The following is a 22,139-nucleotide window of genomic DNA, read 5'->3' on the forward strand; positions in this document are numbered from 1 at the left end:
AATTAAAAGTCAAGCACATGAAGTATACATGTTACATACATTTTTCATTTGAAAAGTTGCTGTAAATATCTTTCAGTATAAAAAAATGTAAAAATTACTTTAAATGACCAACAAATAATGAAGGAAAAGAAAGGGGAAAAAATCAGGGTCTGCAAACTATTTGGAGTTCATCTGAAATTCTTAGCTAACAGTTTGTTTGTTTGTTTGTTTTAGCAATTTGTGATTACAGAGTTTTACGTTTTCATTAGTGGTCAAATATGTTTTAAAATGTGATCTTTAAAAATGTAAAAGGAGAGCATTTTTTTCAACCAACATTTTTGTTTTGTTTTTGTGTAATGCAAGAGATGAAAAAGAAAATACACCTTACAAAATAATAAAATAAATAAATAAAAATTAGATAAAACAAAAATGAAAAAACAGAAGTGTATCACAACAAAATCACGTAAAGACATTTGAAAATGCTGTGCACAGTAATGGTATTGATAGCTTTTTTGTTTTTGGGAAGAGGAAATTGTTTACAGTTATTGTTCCATTTCCTTCATGAACTCAAAGCACTGTGGACTTTCGTTTGTAAATTTGCATTTGTGAATGTGGAATTAGGCAAGAAGTAAATCAATTAGAAAATAAGAAAACATGCATTGTTCTACAGGAGAGTGAAATCTGGTCAACTGCATACACTACTCACAAAAAGTTAGGGATATTCAGCTTTCGGGTGAAATTTCAGGATGAACCTAAGATGCATTATAACCTTTACAGGTGAACTTAATGTGACCTTCTGTAAACTTTTGAATGCACATGTCCAACTGTTCAATGTTTCAGTACTTTTTGCACAAGTTGCTGTTCTCTAACAAGGAGTTAACGGCAAAATTCACATCAGGTGTTTGATGCTCCAGCTCATCGAGGTCGTATCATTAGGGAACGGCTGCTGGAGACTGGGGTACCTCAGATGGAGTGGCCTGCACTTTCTCCAGACCTGCATCCCATAGAAAACCTATGGGATCAGCTGAGTCGCCGTGTAGAGGCTCGGAGCTCTGTACCCCAGAACCTCAATGTCCTGAGGGCCGCCCTTCAAGAAGAGTGGGATGCCATGCCTCAGCAGACAATAAGTCGACTTGTGAACAGCATGAGACGTCGTTGTCAAGCTGTAATTGATGCTCAAGGGCACATGACAAGTTATTGACACTGACATTTTTTGTTGTGGTATATCCACCACTGTTGTTGGCTTTTGTTTTAAGAAATAGTTTGAGATGAGGAAATCACCAGTGTATGCTTCTACTTGAATGCCCTACTTTCATGATATAATATCACTGTAGCGTGAACATTTTACATTTTCCATAAATTTCACCCAAAAGCCAAATATCCCTAACTTTTTGTGAGTAGTGTAGATATCTGGTCAACTGTCCTCGACGCGGTGACGTCATGGTCCTCACGCAGCATGCGCTGTTCCTCGTTCGACGGTTTACTTTCAAAATGTCGGGGGCGGTATGAGAGGCTCTGCCTGACTTCGGGATAGGCTAACGTAACATCACCAGTGTTAAATATACTGTCTCTGGGAAGTTATCGACTCAAGTTCGCCATTATTAGTGACTCCAGCTAATTAGAAAACTTTTATCTAACTTTAAGTCGGAGAGACATTCTGGACGTTAGCCGTGCTCGCTAACTATCTTGCATGCCCCTTGTTTAGCGCTAACCAAAGATATCCATGAGCCCGACAGTGGAGAAAGTAGGATAACCTGACAAACTAGCTTAAAGTTATCTCGCCGGGTGTTTGGTAGCGACAAATTTAAGAAAATTGGAGGACTTGATATTGACTTGAGAAAAAAATAGTTGGTATGTGTGACTTATGATGGACGAAAGGCGAAGACCATGCCATTCTAGTGGAAGACATGGAAAGACATCAACCTGTTTACCGTGTTCATCTGGTAAACACAAAGCTATCATTGAGTACAGTTTAATCACAGCAGTCCCTTCATGATGTTTAGATAGGCCTACCTAGGTGGATGAATCGTTAGTGTAAATAAAGCAAGCAACAAGTAACTATAATTTGGACCTAGAAACAGGCATAAAGTAACATGTTCTGTGGTGACTTTAGTCAGCGGTTCTCAACCTAGGGTCCTTGAGGAGGTTCCAGGGATTTTGAATTTCTCTGTTATTTAACTGACTAGAAGTTAACCCAGTGAGAGTGTATAACAGTGATAGGTTCATGGGTTTTACACTTTTCACGGTTAATCTGCCAGTCTGCAGTATAGAAAAGGTTGAGAACCACTGGCCAAGGTTACACCAGAGCCTCATGGTAAACAATTCCCCTCTAACTGTTTTCAGACACTTCATTTCATCCCCGCCACAGTACTCCAGTGACTAAGGTTGGTAACAACAGTAATGTTATCTTTGTCCATAAGTGAAGTTGTTTTGATTCCTCATAGTCACGCATGCATTATGTCTTATGGAAATGATAATGCTACTTTCCAGGAAAATGGTGGATCTCCTCGGGAGGCAAGCCATGTTTTCATGCCATCCAACAGTGAGGTACACAGGATGACAAGAGGGTTGACTAAAAGTACTGAGCCCCTCCCCACAGACTCCTTTTGCCATCCCATCTTACAAGACACTCAGGTGAGCTAAATATTGTCTTTGGCTCTCCCATACATAACCATAGCCTCATAGGACACACTCACATTAGATGGGGGTAAGGGGGCTAAATATCGCTCCAAAGTTAGGAAAAAGGTTGAGGGGAAAATGGCAAAGCCATTTTAAAGGAGTCCCTTGATCTCTGACCTCAAGATATGTGAATGTAAATGGGTCCTATGGGCACCCACGAGTCTCCCCTTTGCAGACATGCCCACCACGAGCTAATCCCATGCAGTTTGTTGCAAAAACCATGCTGTTTTTTTGCATGTAGTACAGATGTGTTATTTTGATCTAAAATGGTGTATATCTGCATACAGGCCTAGATAGTGCCTAGAAAGTCTTGGAGTTGCATCAACTGGGATTGACTGGAAACTTGAGACTCCTATGCATTTAGTGATCCCAATGTTATTGTGTGATGAAATTAGCCTCCATAGTACTCATTTCATTGCAGTGAGACCATTTTTTAAATCACTGTGTAAAATGACCTTTTGTGACCTCTTGGATAATCACAGCCTCATGAAGCTTTTCAGATACACTATGTTTGGTTTTTTAAGGATATTGACACTAAAGGGGAGTTTCTAAGCAATTTCCAGAACACAATTCTTGCCACCCATTTGCTGAAAAATGCAGTGCCTGCAGAAAGCTCCAAGTATCCAAAGTTTTTTTTTTTTTTTTTTTTTTTTTTTTTTAACATCAAATCAAAACAAGAAAATTTTCAGTGGTGTTCTTCAAGGTCCTGGTATCCTGATGTGGCATTTTAGAGGTATTTTTGACCAGTTCTCAAGTGGTTAAAAATGGTCAAATTTTGCACCAAATCTGTGTGACAAATGATATCAAGTCAACAATTGCTGCCACAACTTATGAGACATAAATAGGCATAGGAGTCACCATCATATCATTGGATCATAATGTTTTAACCCTTATACATTCTAAATACATAAATAAGTAGACATCTTAAAAACACAATGTTTATGACAGATTTATGAATAAAAAAAAACTTGACACCCAGTGTTGAGGTGCATCTCAAATCAATCTTCAGCCTCCCAGTTTTCAGATGATGAATACCTCTTCTATGTGGCATCTACTGTTGACCCTTTCGAATGCAAACTAGATATTTTTCACACCATCACTCTCACTTGTTTGTTATACAGAAAAGGCATTTGCATGTTAGATAGGTAATGTAAATAGTTATTTAAAACCGGAGAATATGCCTCCACTATAAATTGCCAATATTATTTTCTGTCTTCATTATCGAAATGATTTTTGTGGTTTTAACTGTGTTTGGACTCTGATTGTGTTTGTTGAAGGTTTCAGTGAGTGGTATGGACAGTGCCATGATCCAGAGGCAGAGGAGGGAGCTGCAGCTGCTGATTGTGGAGATGAGAGACAGGGACAGAGAGCTCAACAGCATGGCTGCTTTCCACCAGAAGCAGCTTCTGGCCTGGGAACAGGATCGCCAGAGGGTGCTTACCTTGGAGCAGAGGTGTGCCCGTTTGGATGGTGAGGACACTGAGATCGGAAGACTTTATTCTGCTACTGATGTATTGTCATCCTTTTGACTTCCATCTGTTTTCAAAGCCACAGGTCATGGTAAATGATGAATCATAAACATAGAAATTTTATGGGTAGAACCAGTGTGGGCCTTTGTGGACATTTGGCTTACAGCAAATCAGTGTATTTCCAGGTGGTTCACCTTGCCATGTTGACAGCTGTACACGTTCAACTGATGTGTTCTGTCAGATTGTACCGTCTTACTTGATATTCATTGATGTGTGCTGTTTTTTTGTTTTTGCATAGATGAGCTGCAGAAGCGTAATGAGGTGATCAGGGTCTTGTCTAAACGTGTCTGCTTTGTGGAAACCAGGGAGAGGGGGGTCCAGAAAGAGCTCATTGTTACCCAGGAGCAGCTTCACAAGCTTGAAGAGAAACAACAGCACACCAGCCAAAAATGTCAAGATTTTGAGGTATTGGTTGAACATGAGTGCACAGTCGTGCAGTCTTGCTTTATCAAATAAATACCCTGATTACCTTGCAGCAGTCAAATGAAAACTGTAGTTCCAACACTGCTCAGAATTGTATTCAGCACTGACACAGTGACATTTTGATCAGCATTAGCCTGAAATTGAAAATGATGTCAGTTGTTCAGTAATGCTTATTTTAATCTTAGCAGAGAAATCAGCTCTGTTCTTCAATATCTTTAATGCTTGATTTTTATGGTTTCAGTGACAAGTTCATGGATATAGTTTCTGACCCAACAGTAACTGAAAAATATATTTTATTTTATGGTAACCAGTGTTGTTATTATGAAGCAAATGCAACAAAACATCTGATGAAGCAGCGCCTAGCATCTTACTTTTGATGTTAAGTGTTTCAGTTGCTTTTATTTCCTTAGGAGAAAAATCAAAGCCTCAACTCTACAGTCATGGCTCTGTCCTCTCAAGTTGGCTCTCTGCAGGTCAGGGAGGAAGAACTGAGTGCCATGCTCAAATTCAAGGTACATTATTGAACAGGTTATGTGACATGGTAATTATTATATATTTATAGGATAGCCTTATATCTGTCTCCTAGTTATAACAATGGCAAATGTCATTGTTTCACCCATTAGGACAAAGATATGACTGAGGCGAACATTCGTATTGTGGAGCTCACAGCACGCCTGCAGGACATGGAGACATCACTGAAGGAGAGTCGCTCAGAGGAAAGCAGACTCCTGAAAGAGCTGAAGGAAAAAAAACAACGTTACAGGGAGGCCAAGCATGAAAACACACTACTTAAAGGTACATTCCAGGCTTAAAACTTAATTTTATAGTTACAAGGACCAAAATGCTTGCAGAAGAAGACATGATTAGATAGTATGCTTCATTGAAAAAGAGTTAAAAGCCTTCAAATAAGGACTCCATTCACAATACAAACTATAAAAACTCCAGAGTATCTGTTTTATTCAGTCATGTCACAGTATCCTTACACATCTTTTCTTAGTAATTATTATTAATGTAGAGCTTTAACAGCCGGGGCTGTGATTGCCAAACCTCATTCCTAGCAGTGTTTAATGTTGCCACTAGGAGGCTTCACTATCTAATTTCTGGGGGGAAAAAAAAAAAAAAAAAAAAAAACATTTACTAAGTGTACTAACCAACTGTGAGTGGCATGCCAGTTTCTTGGCCTTCGCCCCCAGTTGGGGTCCAGCAATAAATTGGCCTACACCATGCGAGAAGCACAAATGTAGGCGGCTGACCCTTCTTATTCTGTTCTGTATCCTGTCCTGGCTGTAGAGGACCTACAGCAGCAAATAGCACAAAGCAGCGCCCAGAGAGAAGAGATCATCCGCCTCAAACAGAGTCACGAGCTGCTTCACAGGGATCTGCTCCTGTCAGGTACACTGCTGCAAATCAGCACATTATATTTGAAGAGACTGCAAATGTATAATTTCATTTATCCACGCAAATCAAACCACCATTGTTAGGGAACACAGCTAATGTGAAAATTAGCCAAAGCTTGGTTCATTTGGAGAAACACATGGAGGCCATGACTGTGGTGTAGGGCTGCATGATATGGTAAAAAAAAAAAAAATTAAATTTAAATTATTCACAGATATTGTGATAATATTTATGATTTTAGTGGGATTGATCATTTTTGCATCATAATTTTCATTTTCAGTGAAAAAAGCTAAATGAATTTGATGTGATTTTTGCCATGGTCTGCACTAAACCATCAAGCTTTTTTTTTTTTTTTTTTTTGGTTACATTTGGAGAATCTCTGTAGCTCCATATACTTCATTTATAACAGTGCACTCTTGAACTAAACCTTTATCAAAAAACTGTAGCTGCTGTGATTTAGATATTGCACTAATCCAGTTTTGATTAATTTTGCAGCAATACTGTGATAGTCTGAATATTCTGTGTGTACAGTAATTTCCTATCTCATCCTTTAAGGTTTCCTCTGTTGATTTTGCTTCATACAGCAATGGCTTGTTTTAGATACCTGTCAGCTTGTTCCTGTTAACCAGAAAAGCTAGCTCTACTCCACTTCGGACAATAATGAGTAATCGTCACATTTGATCTTTCCTACCAGGGGAGGGAGACAGCTGGAAAGATGAACTGCTCACACTGGCTAGCTCCAGACAGCAGCGTGCAGAGTCTGAGCTGCGCTGTCTGCGACAGGTACATCATCATTTTTTGATACCTTTCTCAGTAAAAAGCAGCTTTTACCCAATACTTTTTCTCCACCTTTACTACTATGGAATGGCTATAAAACAAAGAACAACAATGAGCAATGATAAATTAACACTATATAATAGCAAAGCAACTTTCCAGTTTTTGTATCACAATCTAGGGAATAATTCTTTCCTCGTTCCTCGTCCTCACAGTGATGTCAGAGGTGTTTTTCTGGTTTCACCACATACCTTAGGGTGTTCCAGCAACGTCCTCACCTTGGCTGTGTGCTTCTGCCTCACTACTGTCCATTATATCTTAAGACTGCACAATAAAGACAAGAAATCGTCTTGTTCAGCACCACATTTTTGTGATATTTTGGAAATGACAGTGTGGGTTTTTTGTTACAGATGTTGAATAATTGAAATAATGAATAATTAAAGTAATAAAGACAACACTGTATGTGTGAATTTCAGGTGTGTGAGAATCAACAGAATGACCTTCAGCTGTTGCAGCTGAACCTGGAAAGTGCCCGGGAATCCCTGAGGGAGAAGAGCGTTCAGGAACCCCTTTGCAGGTGAACAGTGTGTAGAGAGGGCATGATGAGGAAGAGTGTGTGGATGATTTGGTGCATGCATCCCCTTGATAATCGGGATGAGCAGTCTGTATGCGGCCAGGTTATAAGAAAGAGTTCAGAGTATCAACTAACCCCCCTAACCCCCTGATCCCCATGCTAACAACAGAAACATGGACCAAGGGAGAGAGAGGAATTAAAAGTGTATTATCCTCTGAAACCATTGATGTAACCAGAGGGTTACAGGGAAACTTCTGAACTCACTCACTTGAGTTGTACACTCTCACTCAATGCAAAGTCTAGATGTAATTACAGTCACCACGCAAGTCAGTATCAGACAAAACACAGTAACCAAGGAATGTATGAAAAGTCTCTCTACATTCTTTGTATCTTTATACATTCCCTGACAGTAACCAGGATGCAGGAAGATCAGGAACAGACACCACTGGAACTTTGGCTGTGATGTCACCAATTGCTGTGTTGTCCACAAACTGTCAGGGTCAGGCAGAGAGACAAGAACAGCAGGAGACAGAGAAAGAGAGTGTCCCAGAGGGCTCTTTGAGTTGTAGCTCAAGCCAAATTGTTGGTGTTGACCATCCCTCCATTCGCCAGGAAAGAACAGGGTAAATAAATAATTACGTTACAGAGTACAGAAATTGTGTTGGAGGATATAATGACCGAGATACCCATTCCTCAGCTTTTTGAAAACAGCCAGTTGTAGAGACAGAGGCGCTGACAGTAATTGGAAGTAGTAATGTGTTTGTTGGGCAGACAGGATGGCCTTCCCACAGGATGGCTAACTTTGGTTACACTAGTTATGATGGAGAGCAAGAAGAGCCTAATTCCTTTTGGACAGTAAGTTATGGATGTGATTCAGCCAGTTGCACAAGCATAGCAGGAGCAGTTGTGTCCAGATCTTTCCTTGCTGAGAGTTTATTGATGGTGCCAGTAATACAAGATATTTAATGATCAGCATAGTTGTGCAGCTTGCATGACTAGATTTGAGAAAGTTAGTGTGGACACATAAAAAGACAAACTCCTCTTTAGAGACATCTGTGTAGGTTCTTAGACATCCAGGTCATGGCTATTCACATAGAGTTGAATCGAGGTCAACTGGACTATTTGTAGATTCTGAAGTCTTTGTGAACTCTTTTGAGACAGTTTGCCAACATACCGAAGTGAGCAGACAGGTAATAGTTGTGGGTTTAACTGTATCAGTGACACTGGGACTGAAAACCAAAGGGACATTGAACCAGTCTCATCCACACACACAGTCTCCCATACTGTTACACCTTATAGAAGACCCATAATAATCTTATACATTAACAAATGATTGTTTAACTTGGTACACCTTAGTGCATATTGTAAAAGGGCTGAGTGAAACTAGTACGAATCACCAAGATTTGAATATAGTTAACATCTACAGGTGCAGAAAAAAATGTGAGATGTTGTCTCTGTTTGCTTCCTAGCCAGGATCTGGACAGCTTTTTGCCTTCTTGCCTCATTGAGAGGAATTCTGTGCCTGTCAACAACATTCCTACTCCACCAGCGGCCAGTTTGCAAAGCACAGTCAGTGCTGACCTGGGATTCTTCTCTGCCGACTTGAAGGATGTAAGAGAACAACGCAAAACTAATTGCAATATGTCAAAAATAGATTGCTGACCGCTCATAGACTGTCAACCGCCTTGTCTCTGTATATGTCAAGATCAGTTAATATTTTCATCCTTATTTATATTCTTTTTGTGTTGCAGTCTTGAATGTGTCAAGCATATGCAATATCTGGGTGACCTTGCCTTTTCCTTCTGTTCTTTACAGCGGTTGTTAGATGAGTCTGGGCAGGTGCAGGCCAGTTTGGAGCGCACCTCGCTGAAACCCCCCAGATCCTTGCAGAACAGTGACACCAGCCTCAACAAAAGTCAGGACAGTGGGACCATTCAGCCCCATCACCGCTGTACATGCCAGACACCTCCCCACCCCCCAAACCCCTCAAACACACAAGGTGGGTGGTTACCATCATGCTGTGTCTCACGACCCTTTCTTCTTTGTCTGTTTCCATTTGTGGGGTGTGACAACAAGGGCGTGACAGGTTTAGGTGTAACCCACAAAGACGTAACTGTGCTGTATGTTTTTTCCAACAGCTCAGTCAGACTCCACCCAAAGGCAGCCTCAGTGAACCACGTGGACAGCTTGACGATGACTTGGACACACATTTTTCAAGAGGGACTTCCTAACTTCCACACTGACCAAAGTGACACCATGTGCTATACTTTTGAGCTCTGGGGTCTGTGTTTTGAGTTGGCAATAGTACACTAAAATACAAAAATGAACTTCCTGTTTTACCAAAGACTGAACCCTGTGTAGTCAGTGACTGTTTTCTGCATTTGACTTGTAACAATGATCATGAGGTCTTGAATATATTTATACTCTGAAGCTCATTTACATTGCTGCATGTTGATTACTGAATGTACATGTTGTAAATAGGTGTTTGTATATGCACAACAATTGAACATATAGATATATATTTTATTTTTTATCCTGCTCCAGACTTTTTAAAGAGCCATGCTTATCAAGCGTGGCTGGGATGTGAAACCAGTCCTACAGGCTGTTGAGTGGTGCGTCCTGTGATTGTCATTCCAGTTTCACTGCTTACAACTTGCCTGATGACTCAGGGACAAACAGCTTTGATTTTAAGAGTTTTGACTTACCATGACATGGTGATCCTCTGAGTATTTTTGATTTAAAAAAAAAAAAAAAAAATTAAAATACCACGTTTTATTTGCGTGATGCAGTTTTATTCTTACACAATGCATTTTAATAGTGTATATTTTTAAATGATTTGCGAATTACCAGTGCGCAGTTTTTACAGGTTGGCTAGAAGCTGGTGCTGTTTTAAGCACAAGAGAAACGGTGCTGTAGTCTCGTGTCCGTTGTTTTCCAACTCTTAGATATAGGTAAGAGCGCGATTATTGGCCCCTTACAACGAGGGAAGGGCGAACTTAAGAGGAATAGGATTTGGAGACGTGCGGCACACCTGACGCGTCAGGTTTGTGAGAGGCGACAGCGCACGCAGGTGAACTCGGCCGGAGAACCAGGTTGAAACCACAACGGACTGATACTTGTGACATTTACTTTGTGGATTACAACAGCAACATGAGTAAATCGAAGAACAAAAGTGAAAATAAGACTGAAAAAGCTTTGGCTGCGGAAAAAGAGCAGTTTGGTAAACAGCAGGTAAGTTTTTTTTTTTTTTTTGGGAGGGTTAAAGAAATTTTGTTAATCTTTACATAGGGTACAATATTCTCGAAAACACCGGACTAATACATTCTATCTGCGTACCCAGAGATAACAAATCGGAGCAGAGACATTTGTGTTGGATAATGCGTAATTGTAAATGTTTAATAATTAACTACGATAAACCTTTTAAATATTTAAATATTTGCGGCAGTTTTTTAAGTTTTTATGGTTTAGCAGCAGATTAGGCTATTAGATACTAAGTTGTATGGAAACGGTCCATGTGATCATGTGATAAAAGATAATCCTGATGTCCCTCTTGTTTCTTTCAGCTCCACAGCATAAGCAAAACTATCACCTCGAGCGAAACACCGCTGAAAGAGAAATATGTACGCAGTATCCTTATAAGTCAATATTACAGGCCTAGTTCAATTTTCATATCAACCTCTGGATAATCAAACCTGAAATAAGTTTGGTTTTGTGTGAAATTAGTTTTTAAACTGCAAAGATTTTACTTAAAAGCTTCCATCATTCATAGCCTAAGGTAAAAAGCTTACTAAAGAATTACCGGGATGTTGAATGGAAAATTGGCTCCAACCATATAGGCTGTTACTGCTGCTACATAGGCCTTGTGCTATAGGCTGTTACAGTATTTTTCACATCTACATAGGAGTATTTCCACCCCTCTGTATTGCACACTACTATTTTTGTCTCTTGAGTTTCCTTGACAACTGTGATGATATCATCATGGGGTCACATAAGGAGGGTGGAGCCACCACCTTTTGGTCCTACATCCTGAACCTGCCTCTGTCCAGCAACTCCATTATCAGCTGGAAGGTCTGCAGCCTGCTGCACAAAGTGCTGAGGGATGGACACCCCAATGTAAGCTCACATTATATACTGATGTCCTCCAGCTTCCTGTTCCTTGCTCTTTCACACCCTTTCCACTTGTGACGGTGATGTCCCGGCATCATTAATAATCCCTGTCTCGTGTCTGACCTGCAGGCTGTCAGAGATTCCCACAGATACTGCCGCAATATCAAAGACATGGGCGTTCTCTGGGTGAGTGATACACTGAAACCACAACTTGTTAAATGTGAGAAATGCAGACAAAATTCTCAATACGTTAGACAGAGGTACATCAATTTCCCACCATTCTACCTACTTTTTGTAGCATCTAAATATGGAAAGATATGTGTTTGTGAGTTGGTTTTTTGCCCCACAGGGAAACTTGCACGATCGATATGGTCACATTGTTGCACTATCTGCCAAATACCTTTGCCTTAAAATGGAATTTCACACAAAGGTGAGACTGAATAAGGTTTTCTTTAGTATATTATTTACATATGATGAGATATCACAATCTCTTCAGTGTTAGTGTTGTTAGGAAAACATTATGAAGCAATGGAAAAACACAGTTTTAGCGCAAAAAACAAACACAAGTTCTCTTCCACAGCACAAGACAATCCCAGCTAACCTGGAGGCCAGCGATGAGACGGTGGAGAGGGAGGCGGGAGTTGACATGAACAGAGTGTAAGTTTCCCCTCTTTACCCACAGCTGTGCACTGTTGCTGTTGAACAACTACTACCTTTGATACTGTTTAGCATTACATTTGTGGCTAAATGCATGAAGCGTCTTTCATTTCTTTGCAGGTTAGATATGACGGATGAACTCTTAAATTACATGGATGCTGGCTTGAAGATGGCTGAGACAGGTTAAAACCCTCAAAACATTATCACATTACATTATAACGTTATTATAATGCTGATCTACCTCTTTTAATTTGCCTTCATTGCTGTGTCTATTTTTGTTCACAGTGCTGCGTCAGCTGGATACCAACGGGGCCAAATCTACAACTCCAGCTGGGCAGTGCAGATTGGCACCTTTGATCCCCCTCATACTGGACTGCAGCTTTCTCTATCACTTCTCTGTCAGACTGATGTTCAAGCTTCACAGCCGTGAGTGACAGACACACAGACACACAGACACATTGGGGGTGGGGAAAAAAGACGATTCATTTAAGTATTGTGATTCTTTTTATTATTATTATTTTTCTTTCTACGATAGCTGAATCGATTTAAAGTAAAGATGTTGGTATCGTATAAAATCTGACAACCTAAGGAATTCGTTAACCCCAAACATGTCATGCTAGGGGCCAAGGGGGCAAAATATTACTCCTATGTTCGGCTGCATTTTGGCGAGGGAAAAACTGGCATGGTCATTTTCAAAGAGGCCCCATGACCTCTGACCTCATGATGAAAATGGGTTCCACGGGGCACCCACGAGTCAGGTTTTTACATGTTGTACAAATGTGTTACTTCAGAATCCCAATACATATTGAATCGGCACCCAAGTATATTGCATATCGTCCCAGCCCTAATACACATGTACACATACATCAGTTTGTTTCATATTTAAACTCTGCATCAGTCATATTCTCTGCCTTACAGGGATCTCACCAGATGCTCTTCTTGGACACCGGGAGCGGTTCCGTGATCTATTTACCAGGTACATTATCATTTATTGAACAAAGATAAATAAACACATTTATTACCCTGTGCACCAGAGATTTATTGGCGACAACTGTCTGTCTTTCAGTCTCACACAGTTCTTTAACAGAGCCAGAGAAACTGAGTTCTTTAAAACCATCATCCAGATACCTGATCTACCAGATGTAAGTGATCGGTTGTGTGTTTCCACAACATGAGTTTGTGTTGCATGCTCCTGCTTGTACATTCCTGTGTATGTACTCGCATTTCCACCTGGTGACATGCATTTTGTTTGTGGAATACCCACAGGCTCCTCCAAACTTCCTCCGGGCTGCTGCTTTGGGTGAATATAAGAGGCCGGTGGTAGTTATACCTAATGAGGAACATCATGAGGAAGAAGAGGTGGAGCCACAGCCAGAGTACAAGGAAATGCCACAGATACCACAGGTGCAGTTAGACATACGGGAGTAAAAAGATGCTATACACTGTTAATGCTTTCCACTTATTTGTCTGTTATTATGGCAATTTTTTCTTTATTTTTTGTGGCAGTACTACATGCTCAGTCAAATGGGAGTACCAGATGCTGTGATGGAGCAGAGGGAGACAGAGACTGAGGCTCTGAGGAAGGAGCTGGAGGTGCTCAAACCAGAGCTGCAGCTCATCAAGAGCGAGGCAAGGCTGTGTTTTTGTGTGTGTTTACATGTGTACTGCATACCATCATTTTAAACACGGATAACCCCTGTGTTCCTCCTTTTTATTTTCAGGCTCAGAAGTGTGTAGTTGAGTTGAAGTCTCAAGTGAACCGCCTGGAGGCTGAGCTGGAGGAGCAGCGCACCCATAAACAGATGGCTTTGGTGGACAATGAACACCTGCGGATGGAAGTAGAGGCTTTGCGGTGTGCCAGTGTTGCCAACGCAGGAGCGCAGATTGGATTCAAGGAGGCAGACAGTGAGTTCATGCTTTTTCCTTACATTTGAAACAGGAGTAGAAAAGTAGCTGAGCCACATTATGTCAGTGTTTCCTATTGATCCTCTCTCCTGAACACAGCTAGGGCTCAGGCTGCAGAGCTTCGCTTTTCTCAGCTCAAAGAGAGGCACGCAGAGCTGGTTACCAGTCATGCTGACCTAATGAAGAAGGTACAGTTGTCCTTATTATAACTACAAGTTTGACTCCCCACACATTAATCGATATGTTTACTCTTGCTCGGTGTCTAATGAGGCATTTGTTACTGTGACCTGTGTATTTGTTGGTGTGTGTGCAGAATGCTGACACAGTGAAGCTGCTGACCGGTACGAAACAAGACCAAGAGAACCTGCTGAGGGCCAAACAGCAGCTGGCTGGCGAGCTGGAATCTTTGAGACAGGAGAACAAAACCAAGGTGGGCACTCGTTAAAGGGATACTTCACCCATACTGCCTAATTTTTATATCAAATACTCACAGTGTGCTGCTTCAGTCCTCAACAAAGAAAGTTTTACTTGCAGGCCTTCATAGTAAACTCAAATTCCAAAAATGTCACCCACCTCTGATCCAGTGGGAAAAAACTGGGTCTGTAATTTTACACTTTTACAACAGCAAAATGCTAGCAAAATTAGTTGACCAGCTTGAGCCGCTTGGACGAAAGTGCTTGTTGACACACGTCATGAACTTATGGGTGAAGTGTCCCTTTAACCTTTGAGGCATACACTGCAGTACATAGACTATTATATCCCTCTTTTAACTAAATAAAAGTATTCTTAATATTGTCTCCTCTCCTGATTAGATTGACCACCAGCAGCAGGAGATTGACCGGCTAAACAAAGAGTTACTGGAGCAAAGAGCAGAGCTGAGTCACGTTCACAGTGCTCTGGGAAATAGAGAAATGGTAAGACCGATGAAAAAGGGATGCAAAACTAAATAAATGTGCACACTTATTAATGAGTGACTTTTTATATTCAACTGTGAGGTTGCCACAATATCTATCTTTTCTTCATTGTCCTCAGGAGGGTTCCCAGCTGAGCAGCACCATAGCAGGGCTGCAGGCAGAGCGGGACATGTTGCTGCGCTCCGCCAGGGAGAAAGACGCAGAGCTTTCCTCCCTGAGACAACAAGCACAACACCAGCAGAGCGCCCTGGACATGGAGAAGGACAGGTACAACCGAGAGCTGGAGGCCCTCAGGGCTCAGCTACAGCAGCAGGTATGGACTGACCACAGAGAGTCAAACCATATGCACAAAAAACAATCTGAGCAACTACTTAAACTTTATTTACATAGCACTTTACAAAATAGCGCTTACAAAGTGATGTGAAGGTCTTCAGACATCAAACACTCACAAATTCTGTTTCAAATGAACCTCAGGTCAGGTTTGGATTTCTCTGGACTCTCATTCAGTTGTGCTTGTGCACGATACCTGTGTTTTTCAGCTTGCCATCAATGCAGAGCAGAAGTTAGAAATTGACAGACTGAGAAGAGAGCTGGACAAGACGCAGGCGGACCTGGCACGTGCAAATAGTGCCCTGCAAAGCAAAGACATGGTAGGAATGTTTGTTTCTAATCCTTGTTGCCCTTGTTGGGAAGCAGGGTCTACAGTCACTGTGCTGGTCGGTCGGTCAGCAGTCAGGTCCAGATGGACATCAAATCCATTTAGTGGTAAATTTTGGTGACAGAATTCATGTGGAATCCTTGATGATGAAACCTGTCAATTTTGGTGACCCTGTGACTTTTAATTTAGTGCCACCAGCAGGCCAACTTGTCAAAATAAGTAGCAGAATATCTTAAAATGTATTTGGTGAATTGCGGTGAACTTTGGTGACAGCATTCATGTTGCCTAGAGCATGGCATCTGTCCATTTTGGTGAACCTGTGACCTTTCCTCTAGCAACACAAACAGGTCATATTGTCAATACTGCACACTAATGCAGACATCTGACTTCTTACACTGTCCGTGAGGCGTTTTGAGGAAAACTATGGGCTATAATTCTTGATATGTGTGTGTTTGCCAGGCTGGATCCCACCTGAACAGTACGATAGCGGGGCTGCAGGCAGAGAGGGACGTGCTGCTGCGCTCTGTGAGGGATCACGAGGCCGAGCTGAACTCCCTCAGACAGCAAGCACAGCTCCAGCAGAGCTCCCTGGACCAGGAGAGACAGAGGAGCAGCAGAGAACTGGGAAGCCTGCAGGCTCAACTGCAGTCTCAGGTGTGTGTGGCTGTGAGGTGAAGCTGCTATGAATTTGGTCATCTTTAGTTACCAAGCTGATGAGTTTGCGTGTGTTGTCCCAGGCTTGTCGTGAAGGTGAGCTGACCCAGAAGCTGCAGGAGGAGCAGTTCTGTCTGCTGCAGTGTGCAGTGGTGGAGGCTGAGGGCATCATACTGGATGCTGTGGCCAAACTGGATGACCCCATACATGTCCGCTGCACCAGCTCACCAGGTTAATCTCTTTCTTTCTTTCACTCATTCATTCCAGTAAGCTGTCTGGTTGTCTCAGCACCAGGCAGTCTCAAAGTCACAGTTGCTGTAGTTCATAGATAAGCTGATGTATATTCACACAGTCATTCCTTCCACTTACCATTTAGCTTTTCCCTTCAATTTTGGCACCATTTCTCCCGCTGTCTTTCAGATTACCTCATGAACCGTGCTGAGATCACTCTGGGCTCCATAGACAAAATGCAGCAGAGCCATTTGGCCTATTTGGGAAACATGAATGGTGTGTAAACAGTCATGTGTGCTCTTCCTCTCTTTTTCTGTCTCTCTCAATCCTTTTCCCTCTCTCTGTTTGCTTATTGAAATGATGTTGTTGCTGACTGTTTGCTAGTGGTGGATTTAAACTTCTACTGGGATACACAAGTTAAGTGAACCCTATGCAGTTGTTATGTGTGATTTGGTGATGTTTCCAGTCTACAGTGACCTTCCCTGTCTCCTAGCAATCCAATAAAATGGCAGTGACATGGATACCCAGTATAATCCACAGCCCCCAGGGGTGAAGAGTTTTGCTGAGAACTATTTCCTGCTCAAGAGCACAGCAAACTGTATCCGTTCACCTCTAAGTGGTCATTCTTTGGCGTTGATAAATACAGTTTATCAGTGTTGTTTGGCAAGAAATATTTTGCAGTGGAGCTTTTTATCTCTGAGGCATGTATCTTAGATCTCCATGTCATTGTTTTTGGAAAGAGCAGTTGCTGCTGAGTTTTTCCACATAGTAAATTTATGCTGGTTTGAGCTCTGCGAATGGTTATTCAACCAGCCAGACAGGGAAGATCATTACAGAGTGGAAACTTCACCAAATCACACAGAAAATATCTGGATGGACTAGATATAAGTGGGATTTTTTTTTTTTTTTTTTTTTTTTTTTTGTATGTTTGGTGAATTGTACCTTTAAAATGCTAAACATTTTAGGTATGTTTACATGCAAACAGAGCTTTAAACTGAGATCATTTCATATGATCTTCTCTCTAGATGCCAGTGGTTTGTTGAGAACAGTAACGCAGTTCTCCCACCTCACTGCTGACACTATTGTCAACGGAGCAGCAACCTCCCACGCTGCTCCCACTGACCAGGCTGATCGTAAGACTCACTCACACACACACACACACACACACCCACACACACATTATGTCATGATTAAATCTTTGCACTATATCCACAACAAACACACAATAAGCACTCCTTTCTGCTTTTTTGTCTGGTCAAGGTTTGACTGACAGCTGTCGGGATTGTGCCACCCACACTCTGCAGTTCCTGAGGGAGCTGAAGCTCCAAGCCACCTTACCAAGAGCGGACCCCTCTGCAATACGCTACACTGTTCAGCGCATCCTCACCATGGGACAGGTTTGGGGGCAAACTGATTTTTTTTTTTTTTTTGTGGTGGTGGTGGTGGTGAGGTAACTGTATGAGTTTGTTAACTTACTTGTAGTTTAGTATGGATGTAATATAAAATTGAACCTGAGGCAGAATAGCAAACTGCACAAACACAAGACTACCCTTATAAAGGGTGTATGAATGGTTTATAATTCAGTTGTTAATGAGGTTGTACACACTTTATAAATCATCATTAAGCAAGTTGAAGCAACTAGAAAACCCCAAATGGTAATTTACTGAATAATGGTCTGTGTTAAGCCATGCCAAAAAGATAGCAACAGTTTACCAGTTCTTGCTTTGAGACAAAGTATGATGAATATTTTAAATGGAGTCGTCTCTTTTCTTGGTCAGGAGTTGCGTCCAAAAGGGCAGGATGTGCTAAAGGAGGAGCTGGGAAGCATGGTGGATAAAGAGATGATTGCTACATCGACTGCTATTGAGGAGGCTGTGCTGCGCATGGATGTGAGGACACATGATCACACATTATGACAGAGAAACACACACACACACAAACACAAAGACACATACACTACATGATGAAACCAACATGTCTGATTGCTCTTGCTCAAACTCTTTTTTTCTCAGGAGATGCTAAATCAGGCAAGGAAAGACACATCTGGCATTAAACTAGAGGTCAACCAGAGGTGAGTAAAATATATTGTCTAATAGATGTCTTATTTTCTTCTTTACTCCATTTTCTCACCTCCTCTCATTGGGATCTTTGTTTTTTTTTTATCACAGTATCCTTGGATCCTGTTCGGACCTGATGAAGGTAAGAAGTCTTCATTTTTACATAATTTTATTGTTTGTTTTTATTTAATTTTAATTTTTCTTAACATTCAGAATCACCCGTTATGCATTTTGTTGGTATTTTTCCTCTCCAGGCCATTCATATGCTGGTGACAGCTGCTACTGACTTGCAAAAAGACATTGTGGAAGGAGGCAGGGTGAGTTGGTTTGATACAATGCCATTTAAAGCTCTCACTCAAACTTCAGAAGAGACTTAAAGCTTTAAAAAGGGGCAGATGCTTTGCTTGTATATGCCCACAAGAGCTGCTTTTTCAGCTCTGAGGCAGCGACTCAGAATTATTATCAGTGCAAGTAATGTCCTAGACTAACAGCCCCAACATCTCAAAGCAATAGAAATACTGAACATCCATCCCTCCAAGAGATGGCCGCCCATTGTTGATCTGTGATGTAAGGCTGACACGTCCAGGTGGCACACATCCAAACATATCCAAATAAATATATTGCGCATATACAGCATGGACTTCTTGAGCTGATCTGCTCAGGTCCTTCAGCACTGCTGTGATCAGCAGGCCAAAAGTGTTTGTACATTTTTGTACATGTCGGTAAACATGTTATTTGACAAACAAGTCATGTCAAAATCACCGTCCTCATTACTAATATGGCGTGTCAGTGTGGCCTTGATCACTTCAGTTTGATCTGGTCTACTGAAGATGTTACACATGCATTGCTGTTTATGATCTGAATGGGCAACAATCACAGGAAGATGCTTTAAAGCATGGATGTAAAAGATATGAACCTGGGGGCCATAAATGTAGATTTTTTTCAAGACAGATGGAAAGCAGTATTTTCTTCTGGGAGGTAAAGGGCAAACCTGTATGCTATATATTTGTTGCATTTCTCTCTCCTGCTTTATTTAATTGTACATTATGTGTTATTTTCATGAGCCAACATGCAATTTCTTGATTGTTATAGGCTACAAAATTGCTGATTAAAGATAATGAATCAGGAAGTAGCCTAAAATATCCATGTCGACTTGACATTAGCAAAAAATAATGAGGTCTCATTTGAACAAATACGGCCAACTACCTAATTTGTCTCTGACAGCACTGCTTTAAAGGATGTGCTCTTTCTCTCCATAGGGGGCGGCCTCTGTGCAAGAATTTTATGCCAAAAACTCAAGATGGACAGAGGGACTAATCTCAGCCTCTAAGGCTGTGGGCTGGGGGGCCACAGAGATGCTGTAAGTGACATTGACAGTTTAAGCCAGAACATCATTATCCATTTATTACCCACTGTACTCGTTGTGATTACTATGTAATGCATGTGCTGCAAGTTTAAGGACGTTATTGTGGGACTGTGTGTTTGTCTCTCTGCTGTCAGTGAGTCAGCTGACCGGGTCGTGACTGACCAGGGTAAATACGAGGAGCTCATCGCCTGTTCACATGAGATCGCCGCCAGCACTGCCCAGCTAGTCGCTGCCTCCAAGGTATAAACTCAAGCCAAAACATCCTCTTGTCTGGCTGTTAAACAATGTAATCTCTATAGCTATGCCTCATTAAGTATTGTGACCAGACCTGCTGTGTTTGACTGTGTCCAGGTGAAGGCTGACCGTAACAACAAGAAGCTGTCCACACTGCAGCAGGCCTCACGACACGTCAACGACATGGCTGCTGTGGTTGTCACCTCCACCAAACACGGGCAGCAGCAGATCACTGACCAAGGTGATAGGAAGTTAAGAAGCATGCCAGTTCCTATCAAGGGTCTTAATGCATATACCAGTTACTGATTCTCTGTGGGGTTGTTTGCTTTCTTGCTGGCTTCACAGGTGTCATGGACTTCTCCAGTATGTCTGTGATTAAGCTGAAAAAAGAGGAGATGGAGGCTCAGGTAAAGCTGCTTGGAACTCACCAGGTCTTATGTCATCTTTGATGTCACCATTCATCAAAGATGTCATTTTTTTCTGCATGTCGAAAGTAAATCAGAATCAAATCAGAATCATCAAGGGGAAACTGAGTCAGTTGCAGTTGCTCAAATTCTCAGAAGAATTAAATGATAAGAAATAGAATAAGAAGTAAGAAATTTAAGCATATGTTACTTATAAAATTGTAAAAAAAAAAAAAAAAAAAAAAAGTGTGCATTATGTTGAAATATGTGCATTAATTCTACAATATTGCACAGTTAAATGGTTAATAAACAATTGAATGGTGTGCAGTTATGCACAAATGTAAGTAGGTAATTGCAATGTATGTGGTCTATTATTTCCTTCAAATACATGGTGTTTTGTTCTCCTATACTCAGGTGAGAGTGCTGGAGCTGGAGACCAAGCTGGAGCAGGAGCGTGTCCGTCTGGGGGAGCTGAGGAAGAGGCATTATGTGCTTGATACCTCTGAGTCTCTCGCTGCGGCGGACCAGAACGATGACGCTGATAGCTTCCCGCCACCGCCGCCGCCCACTCTGCTGGACTCCCCCGTCGTGCCCCAGTCTTATTCACAAACACAGCCAAACACAAACACCCAGAGCTTCACACCATCCAATCCGTTCTTACAACCTCAAACTCAGAGTTTCTCTCTGCCCCAGTCGTACACACCCACACAGTCCTACTCACCAGCCCAGTCATACACACCCACACAGTCCTACTCCCAGGCCCAGTCTTACACACCCACACAGTCCTACTCCCAGGCCCAGTCTTACACACCTTCCCAATCATACACACCCTCCCAGCACTACCTCCCAACTCAGCCTTTCACAGCAACTCAGCCCTACACAGCAAACCAATCCCAAAACTACTTAAAACCTCAGTCGTATTCACAGCTGCCACCTGTGTCACACACACCAAACTTCTCCCAGTCTCAGCCGACCGCTCAGCCTCAGGCAGCCCCTCAGAGCAGCCCAGAGCCCAGCAAACCAGCCTCTACAAGGAAATCCAACATCTTTGTCAAATCTGGAAACCTGCTGAAGAACGCGGTGAGTGCTGACCCCTATCTGCTACATTAGGGAATTCATCCCATGATCTGACAAGAGATTCATGCAGGTGGTACATGTATGTGACTGTCCTGTTTTGTGTTTTGTTCGACTGCAGTTCAAACGAAGTGATGCGGGAACAGGAGAATCTTGAATTCTCACTGGGAGAGAAGAATCTCATCTAATAGCTTCCACTGTGCTGTTGCAAATATTAAAAACATAAATATCCATTTTTATAAAAATGTTGATTCCAGCTACATTTGATCTTTTGTTGTGTAATAGTCATGGAATGCAGTAAAGGTTGTTCATTGTAATTTTTGTGATCATGCTTTCCCAAACTTTATTCTGTTCCTAATTATTGCTGTAAATCTGATTTATTAAAGCACATTATGGCACCTGTCCACCGTCATCTGAGTTATTTGCAGTCATTATGGTTGGTCTGATTTCTGCTCTGAAAGTAATGTTTTATTTCCATGACCATAGAGTGTGCATATTAAAATTGTCAAAATCACTCAAATCACA

General features: G+C 41.6%; 2 protein-coding genes across 3 annotated transcripts; both read left to right on the top strand.

Moving 5' to 3' along the window:
• The first annotated feature begins 1,437 nt into the window (after positions 1–1,437).
• ccdc62 (coiled-coil domain containing 62) lies at positions 1,438–10,110 on the top strand. 2 transcript variants are annotated; one of them, XM_030065029.1, is made up of 13 exons: positions 1,440–1,922; positions 2,323–2,363; positions 2,470–2,613; positions 3,936–4,128; positions 4,426–4,592; positions 5,021–5,122; positions 5,234–5,405; positions 5,901–6,002; positions 6,700–6,788; positions 7,256–7,356; positions 8,823–8,964; positions 9,169–9,352; positions 9,492–10,110. In XM_030065029.1, the coding sequence occupies exons 1-13, from the start codon at positions 1,844–1,846 to the stop codon at positions 9,524–9,526; spliced, it is 1,551 nt and encodes a 516-aa protein (XP_029920889.1). In that variant the 5' UTR covers positions 1,440–1,843; the 3' UTR covers positions 9,527–10,110. The 2 variants fall into 2 exon arrangements, with proteins under 2 accessions (XP_029920890.1, XP_029920889.1); XM_030065030.1 differs by lacking the exon at positions 9,492–10,110 and having other exon boundaries at positions 1,438–1,922; positions 8,827–8,964; positions 9,169–9,310.
• Positions 10,111–10,503: 393 nt separating this feature from the next.
• On the top strand, positions 10,504–22,014 carry hip1r (huntingtin interacting protein 1 related). The gene is made up of 33 exons (XM_030065028.1): positions 10,504–10,584; positions 10,917–10,980; positions 11,324–11,466; positions 11,590–11,646; positions 11,810–11,890; positions 12,041–12,117; positions 12,238–12,299; positions 12,403–12,543; positions 13,036–13,093; positions 13,184–13,259; positions 13,384–13,521; positions 13,624–13,746; positions 13,839–14,022; positions 14,122–14,210; positions 14,336–14,452; positions 14,835–14,936; positions 15,055–15,249; positions 15,476–15,586; positions 16,054–16,248; positions 16,332–16,479; positions 16,669–16,755; positions 17,505–17,612; positions 17,740–17,876; positions 18,258–18,368; positions 18,492–18,550; positions 18,648–18,678; positions 18,791–18,853; positions 19,796–19,896; positions 20,037–20,142; positions 20,254–20,377; positions 20,482–20,543; positions 20,955–21,620; positions 21,736–22,014. Exons 1-33 carry the CDS (start codon positions 10,504–10,506, stop codon positions 21,769–21,771), a joined length of 3,933 nt encoding a protein of 1,310 aa, XP_029920888.1. The 3' UTR covers positions 21,772–22,014.
• Positions 22,015–22,139: the final 125 nt, after the last annotated feature.

This window comes from Myripristis murdjan, chromosome 12 (assembly GCF_902150065.1).
Source record: "Myripristis murdjan chromosome 12, fMyrMur1.1, whole genome shotgun sequence".
NCBI lineage: Eukaryota > Metazoa > Chordata > Actinopteri > Holocentriformes > Holocentridae > Myripristis > Myripristis murdjan.